The sequence below is a fragment of the Fukomys damarensis genome, unplaced genomic scaffold (assembly GCF_012274545.1).
Source record: "Fukomys damarensis isolate Sample0158 unplaced genomic scaffold, DMR_v1.0_HiC HiC_scaffold_32, whole genome shotgun sequence".
Taxonomy (NCBI): Eukaryota; Metazoa; Chordata; class Mammalia; order Rodentia; family Bathyergidae; genus Fukomys; species Fukomys damarensis.
The window spans coordinates 48,089,660-48,097,968 of NW_022900944.1; the positions used below are offsets into that span (position 1 = coordinate 48,089,660).

An 8,309-nucleotide genomic window follows, 5' to 3' on the forward strand; every position below is an offset into this window, starting at 1 on the left:
CGGCGCAGGTTGGCGCAGGTTGGCCGGCCTGTGTCCCCAGGCAGCCTGGCCCTGCCCCGGCTCTGTCCACAGGCGGTCCCCGGCGCCGCTCAGACCCCAGATAGGCGCGAGGATCCTGCGGGCCACCGGGATCTACCCACCGCCGGCCCAGACCTTCCACCCGCTGCTCTGTCTCCCCTCCCCAATGCCCAGGCTGAAGGCAGAGAGGGCTGCGAGCCGGACCGAGCCCTGGAGAGGCTGGAGGGAGAGGCTTCGGCAGGCAGCCCTAGGCCTCAGAGACAGCAGGCTCCCTGCCTGGTCTCAGGGAGTGGCAGGTGCGACCCCGACCGGTCCCCAGGAGAGCCCTCCCTGCTCCCGAAAGAGAGGCAGGTGTCACCCTGCCATGTGGTGTCGGAGGGGGACACAGCGGGCCCCTCCCACGGGGGCACTGCCACCAAGCTGGGGGCTTGCCGGAGCACATCAAAGCCCAAGCCATTGGCGACCACCCCCAGCAGGGCACCCAAGCTACCAGGGCAGCCAAGGAAGCCGACAGAGATGGGGAGCCCAGCACGCGGAGAACTGGCCCCTGGCCCTGAAGACAGGATGAAGCCTACCACCCCTAAAGCCAGGCCGAGGCCCAGCTCCCAGGGCAGTGGGGGGGCACGCGCTGGCACCAAGACCAGGGGGGGCAGCCAGCCCCAGCCATCCAGCGGGCGACTACAGAGTGAGACAGCCACCACCCCAGCCAAGCCCGGCAGCCCCGGCCAGGGCCCTGCACTACACCTACCCCCGCCTCGAGCCCAAGCCCGTGGCTGCCAGGAAAAGGCAGAGGGCAGTGAGAGGAGGAGAAAGGGCCCAGGCCCAGCCAGGCGGGTTGGTGCAGGGAGCATGGGCAGAGCCCCCTCGGCCCCTGACAGGCCTCCCCGGGCCCCCCGGAAACAGGCCACCCCCAGCCGGCTGCTCCCTGCCAAGCCCAGGCTCAGCGGGCAGCTCAGCAAGACGAGGCCACAGCCCTGGGAGGCTCGGAAAGTGGAATCTGGCCCTGGCCACCGGAGGGAGGCGCAGGGTAAGGCCTTCCCCCAGGTGCGGAGGGGCAGGTCTGTCTCCAGCAGCAGGCCCGCCGAGCTCCGACACCGCCGGACTGCGGAGGCACAGAGCGACCTCCTCAGCCAGCTCTTTGGGCAGAGACTGACCAGCTTCAAGATCCCGCTAAAGAAGGACACTTCTGAGTGACGCCCAAGCAGTGCCCAGCACAGAGCCAGGACCCCAGTGAGGCTCCTGGCATGGCTGCTCCACACCTGAGGTGGTGCACTTTGGGGCACCTTACCTGCCTCACTCCACTAACACTCAAACCAGCCGGTGAAGGTTCCTTTCTTGCCAGGAGGCTGAGGGTGAGGGACAGGACAGCTGCAGCCCTTTTGAAACCACACAGCTGTTTTCTTGGTACCAAGTACTTGAAGAAAGAGCAGCTTATGCCCCTCCCCAGCCTGTGTGCCCTGTTGGCATGGTGGTATATGCTGTAGACCTCATCTGAAGATTTGCACAGGGTCCCCGTCACTGAGCAGGGATGTAAGTTCAGGCAGTCAACCGATGGTGGCCTTTCCTTTTAAGTCTCGCTGCTGGATTTCCAAAGTGCCTTTAGGAATCGCATGGGGAGGGCAGGGCTCTCCACATGGGCCACTTCTGAGCCAACTGATCCCCAAGAGCACACAGACCTCCTCCCTCTGCCCGCAGGATCATGCCTGCCACCGGCCACACTGCGGATGCTTCTGGGGCACTTGGTTCCCCAGGGGATGTGGTGAGGGTCTCCATCCCTCGGCCCCTCTCTAGAGCCCTCCTCCCCACAGAGCCCTGGGCTGTGTCACCCACGGTTCTGCTCGGCAGTTTCTGGTGCTGTTTTCACGTTGTACTGTGAATACTGGGTGCTCCTGTAACTGGATGAGCTGGAGGAGGCTGCAGCTGGGGCAAAGGTGACGACCACAAGCTCCCCACAGGCTCCTGGGCCAGCTCCGTCCCAGATCCCACGGCAGGGGCCCCCAGTACCCACATCCTGGCCCAGCGTGGAAGGATAGGCAGAAGGACTGAGATGCTCTGTGCTCTTCGGGGAGTCTCAGATTCACAACTTGTTTTGTTCTGTTTTTAGTTTTTAACGTGGGTGCAATGTATCTGTCAAAGGTTTCGTTTTGACATTTCGAAAGAGACCAAATCAGGCCCAGACGACCCCTCCAGAAGGTGCTAGGTCCTCGGAAAGCCTCCTCCACGAGGTCGAAGACGGGTGGAGGGGTCTCAGGCCAGGCTGTAAAGGTCACAGCCGGCTCATCTTTCTGAATATATTCCCACTATTTTCGCACAACCCCGGGTCTGTGGCGTGTGTCATCATGACTGTTGCTCACTGCAGCCCCAGCGCGTGGCCCAGAAAGCATTCACCTCTGTTGTCTCTCCTCGGGGCCACTGCGTGCCATGCCGGGGCAGGGCCTGGAACGGGCACAGGGTGGGCTGGACCCTTGGCGAGACCACACCCTGGAGCCTCCCCTGTTTACAGGTGGGAACCTGAGGCCTGGGCAGAAAGGAGCCTTGGCCACCCATGGTGAAGGATTGGGTTCTGCAGGGGCCCTCGGGTAGCAGAGGGGATGAGATGAACTGTCGGAAGAACCAGCAGGCCCACACTGGTGCCAGCCCTCAGCCCCGTGTCCTGAATGACCCCAGAGACCCCAGGGTCGGGGACAAGCGGCCTCCAGTATGGGTGGCCAGAGGAGAACCTAACGCTCTGCCCCAAGGGCCCAGACAGTGTTCAGGGTCACAGGGTGCTCTGGGGGGTGACTGTGGTGGCGCCCAGAAGAACGTTATGGGCTGGAGAGTGAACTAAGAAGGGGTGGAAGACCTGGTGGACCTGGAGCAGAGTCCTGGGGCCCTCGATGCGCCTGTCACGTGACCCAGCAGGCTAGTTCCCTGCCCTTCCACACTCACCAGCTGCCTCAGCCTTGCTGCCCCACCCCACACCACCAGGGCCGTGCCCCCTTCTGACCACGAGGTGGCAGCATCCACCCATGCGGGGGAGCCACCTTGCCCATCACTGTCTCAGTCTGCCTAAACTTCCACCCTGCAGGGCAGACTTCCACCATCCGGCCGCCAAGCCACCTAACATGTGCACAGGCCTGGGGACTGCCACGTGCACAGACAGACACACAAGCCACCTGTGCAGCAGCAGGCACATGCACACTGCACACAGGTGCACGCACACTGCAAGGTGGGTACACAGCCTCGCATGCAGACCTGCACGTGGGTTATGTGGATAGTGACCTCCCTCAAAACCCACTAAGGCCCAGAACACACCAGGTGCACAAATCCTGCCCCTGAGGGCTCTGGCAGCTTCCCTGAAGGGCATGTGCCTTCTGGAGCCAAGGAGCAGGCCCGTGGACAGATAGCACTCTGCCCACAAGCCCTTCCTACCCAGGTGCCCTGTCCCCAGCCAGCCTCTCTCCCACACCAGAGTCCAAGGCCCCCCAAGCCAGCAGAGTGGACAGGAAGGTGGTGTGTTGCAGAGAATCCCCCAGGTGTCGGATGCCCCAGCAGCTACCCATCCCAGGAAGGTGGAACAGCAGTGAAATCAGGCGGTGGGCAGGCTGAGGGACACAGCTGAGGTCGGGAGAGTGCAGCGGGCACAGCTGAGGCTCTTGGGTGTGTCCTCCAGGGGAACCGACTTGGACGATCTGGAGACTCCACCACTGGATGCAGCTGGCTGGGCCCACAAGGCCCCACCCAGGAAAGTGGGCAGATGTCGCTCCCTCCTTCCTGGCAGGAAGAACCAGGTGGGAGGGACCCAGAGAGACCGCTTCAGCACAGCTTCGGGGGGCTGCCAGGGGAGGCACCATTCATTGTTACCCTGGAGTGTGGAAGTCGGGGCTCCCGAAGGGTCCCATCAAGCCGATGGGACCTGCAGACTTGGAGGCTGTGGCACACTGAGCCCTGCCCTCATCTTCTGTTCACAGCTGTGTGCCGGCCATGGAGACCATGGCAGCTGGCAGGGCCTGGCGGGCTCCAGGCAGAGGGAAGGGGGACCATGGTACCTGCCCTCAGAGCCACAGCTCCATCCACAGGGTACATGCCTGGCAGCACAATGAGGCCATGGCTGTCCCTCCCTTCCCACAATCCCAAGGCCACAGCCCCTTCCCACAGCACAGTGTCTCACTGACCTCCATCGTGGCCTTGAGGGCAGCAGCTCAAGGCCATGGCTCCTGCACTGCCGGGGCTGGGCAGACAGAGGAGTGGGAGCTGCCCTTGCCATAGCCCCAGGCTAGGGGGCCAGATTGCACCTGAGCCTGCACTGCCAGGAGCCCAGACATTTGCAAGCTCGAGGAGGACAGGTGCTACTCCAGCAGGATGGGGGTAGTGGGAGACCTGGGCCAGCTGCCTTGCCCCATGGGCCTCGGTTCTCCTACCCTCAGTGGGGCCTCCCAGCTCCCGTGCCCCCAGCTCCTCCTGGAGCCCACTCCCAGCAGAGTGGTGATTCCCAGCCTGTTTCCCTATCTGTGAGAGGGGCCTGCAGGATCACAGGCCTGGAGGGACTAAGTCTCAGTGGCTCTGCCTACATCCCCAGAACCCTCTGTCTCCGTCACAGCTGCTGTGCCACAGACCACACCAACACTCAGGTGCCTTTCCTGTGGATCTGCGTCCTGAAGGCCTCGTGGCCACCACCTAGGCCTGGAGTCCCCCTCACCAGCCTCAGAACCCAGCAGCTAATCCCAGATCAAGCATGGACACCAGCTGGCCAATTCCTGCTGACCAGCCAGCCACGTAGCCCATGCAGGAGCAGCACGGATGTGAGCACTGTGCTTTAAAAGCATCATAGTTGCTTTCAGTCCATGTGCCCTCTCCCATCACGCTCAGCATGAGGCTCAAGCCTGGGCCCTGTCCCCATCAGGCCACCTGTCCAGTGTGTCCCATCCATGGCACGGATGTGGGGCAGAGGATGGAGGTCATGGTTATGGACCCCACACAGGAGGTGGGGGGAGGGCAGCACACAGCAGCCACGGCCCAAGCAGTTCTTGTTCCAAGGTCCAGCCTGGCCCAGTCCTGCCCCAGAGGGACTGTGCAGCTAGCCTCATCCAAGAACCGCATTCCAGTTACGTTATCCCCTCCAGACGTCTGGGTCTGCTGGACAGGCCACACTGCCCTCTGAAGTCCCCGCTCCCGGGCAGCCCTTTCCTGGCTGGAGAGGCTGGGCACAGACCTGTGTGCTTCTCCAACCAGCACATCTGGCTCCTGCAGGTTTCCTCTGCTCTCTGCCCAGCAGCACAGTGGGCAGGCACTGCATGCTGCCCAAGCCAAGCACCCCACACACCCCTTTTCCGCATCCTGCACCTAGCAATTCCTGTGCTGCACCCTACTTCCATACCCCGGGTTTGGTCTGAACCATCAACTCACCTGCTGTAACAGTCAACCCCAAAGGCTTAAGGCTGGTGTCCCCAGGCCCTGCTCTCTGGCCTCTGCACCCTCCCATTCCTCCCTGTGTATGCACTGTGACTACCCGGGCCACGGCTCTCTCAACAAGGCTACAGCTTCCGGGGTTCCAAGTGCACTGCCTGTGAGGTCTCTTGTGGGTGAAGGCGCTGGGCAGCAACATCTCGACAGGATGCCTACAAGCAGAATGCTCACCTCTCTGACAGGAGCAGAGGGACCATCAAAGACAAGGCTGTGGCCCCTTCAAGGCACACCCCCATGACCCGAGCCCCTCCCCCCGACCCCAAACAGCGCCCCCTGGGGACCAGGTTCAATCCACAGCCTGTGGCCCCACCCACCCAGGGACACTCAGCCGCCTAACTGCAGTGGGTTGCAGGGATGCAACAGCACCAGCCTTCTCTTCAGCCTGTCTGGAGCCCTGGTCAGCGCCCCTGCTGGACTCAGACCTCTAGACAGGCGGAGAGGCTGGGTGGGTCCCCAGAATATGCTCTGTCTCCAGAGTGGGTGGCAACTGGGGGGCCCAACAGCACCATGGACCAGGAAAGCTGCCCCTCCAGTGCTGGCCTCACAATTCCAAACTTATCTTAACATCCACGCTGCCATTCGACCTCCCTATGGAGCCGGAGCCACATGGTGCCAAAACTATACTCACTGAAACAGGAAGTTGATTCAGCCCTTCTTGGAGCCAGTGCTGACAAATGGGGTGCAGCAGCTCCAGGGCCTGGGGTGACAGCCTGGGAACAGGCCTGGCCCCCCCCCCCAGGGACACCTCTAGTATCCTCAGACTCTTGAAGCAGGAGCCATGGTGAGGGTTGCAGGGCTGTGCCCATCCCCACTTGCACCCACACCCAAAAACCTTCCCAAGGAAGGGTCCTGGGCTGCTGGCAGGCCAGCACTTCCTGTGTATCCCAGGCCCCCTCTTCACCTTCTGCCAGGAAGCCCCTCACCACCAGAGAGCCCCTTGTGACTGGCGAGAGGGTGCAAGCACCCGAAGGAGCTCTCAGAGTGACCATGAGGACACCCAGGGTCCCACCCAAGACGGCTCAGCCAGCAGCTGTATCTCTGGGTCAACCTGGTAACTCTCAAGGGAACGGGAGGCTGGGCTGGTGTTGGGCGGCTAAGCTCAGCCTGCACCACACTGAGGTGGGCACCAGGCCCAAATGAATGCTGTCCTGTTTTCTCCACCAATGGCTTTGGGTGTGATCGGCCATTCCTGGTGATACGCAGGGACAGGTGAAAATGAGGCTTACATCGGAGCCTGTGGGCTGTGAGGGAGGCTGGTGCTCTGTTGGACACCCTCAGGTCCAGTGTCCTGGTGTACCAGCTGCCCTAACAAGGGGCTTTCACTGAGTGTGGCAAACTCCTCAGAGCAGAGAGTGCCCTGGAAAGTGCCAGGAAGTGCCAGGAAAATGATCCAGGAAGCCCAGGGCAGCAGTGGGGCTCCCGGCAGGCATAGGAGGTGAGGAACTGCCTACTCCTCCACTTCCCTGCCCCAGAACCCTTGACTTTTTTTTTTTTGCCATCTTTTAAAAATGCTTTATTTTGACATCTTTTAAAATCTCTTGACTTTTAAACATACTGCACTAGGCCCCACAAGTGACGGTTCCTGGCAGTCAAAGGCCGTGCCACCAACCCCAGTCTTGGGTTCCGAATGTGTCCCTCCGTCCTAAGGATCTTGGTTTTCCTTTCTGTACAAGACCATCAGAGTAAGTCATGTCAGGCAGATGGGCCAGGGAGACTCATCCTCCCTCCTGCACCCAGACACAGGGACCTCATCCGCGACCGTGGGTCTTTCTGATTCTGACCCTCAGAATCCACCTCCTCACAGATGCCCGGCTATTCCAGCAGTGCCTGCCTCAGTCTGCCCCCACTCTCCTATCCTGTGAAGTAGTCCCTCTTTGGAGGGAGACAAATACTTGTGGGGATTCAGCTGAGAGAACCATCACACATAGGCCCAGTGTCCTGGACGGACATCATGCCACAGGGGGGCCCCAGCCTCTGTCCCACTGGCCACTCTACAGAGGGGCCTTCTGGGAGCAGCTGTGGGTTGAGGTGTCCACTTTGCCGCTGAGCCGGCCACCGCCATGAAATCCCCAAGCCCCTGGCCCCATTGCTTCTGGTGACAGCCGTGCCACACCATGCTCTCCCAGCCAGCTGTGCAGGGTGCCCGCTGCTCTGTTTGGAAGGCCGTCTTCCAGCCAGCCCCTGGGCCCCACCCACCCCCAATCTGGTCATCAGGGGAGGGTCGGGCATTGACTGCCGCCGAGAATGCAAGAAAAAGAACACAGTCCCTCGTGGAGTGGGCTCAACCTTAACCTGTGTGACCTTGATGTGACCCTAGACTCAGTGCCTCCCTGGAAAATGGGAGCACCGGGGACTGTACCCCACAGAACAAGAGGGTAGGTCCTTTTGCGGGCTCCGTGGGGGAGGGCGCTTCAGGGGTCACTGAGCCAGTCCCCCTGGGAGCCTCAGAACCTTAAGGTCCCAGAGAGAGGCAGGGACACCAGATGCAGCCAGCGGAAGCCGAGTTCCCCGCTGCCCTTAGGCACAGGCTGCACCTCTAGGGGTCATGGTTTCATCTGGAAGCCCCCTCACCCCCCTCATAGGACCCTTCAGCACCCCGAGTCTGGCACAAGACAAATGTGAGCCCGAGGCTTGGCTTTCCGATGTGCTAGTAGCCCAAGCAGCCAAGCCCACGGGCCAGGGGGTGCTGGAAACCTGCGAGCGGGCTGGGGCCGGGATGCCACTAGCATCTGAGCACAGTAAATCGCGGCCAGGCCTGGGGACAGCCTCCGGGACCTGGCAGGTGCGCAGAAGGCTGGAGGTCTACGGGGCAGGGGCGGGGCCGGCGCGGCCAGGGCGGACGCAGC

At 61.9% G+C, this 8,309-nt stretch overlaps 1 protein-coding gene across 1 annotated transcript in view; it reads left to right on the forward strand.

The window, feature by feature from the left end:
* The window catches only part of Znf469 (zinc finger protein 469), an 11,961-nt gene extending 9,637 nt beyond the window's left edge, over positions 1-2,324 (forward strand). The window contains exon 3 of the mRNA XM_033757917.1: positions 9-2,324. Within this exon, the coding sequence (XP_033613808.1) occupies positions 9-1,212 (1,204 nt within the window). The 3' untranslated portion in view covers positions 1,213-2,324. The remainder of the gene's footprint in view (positions 1-8) is intronic.
* Positions 2,325-8,309: the final 5,985 nt, after the last annotated feature.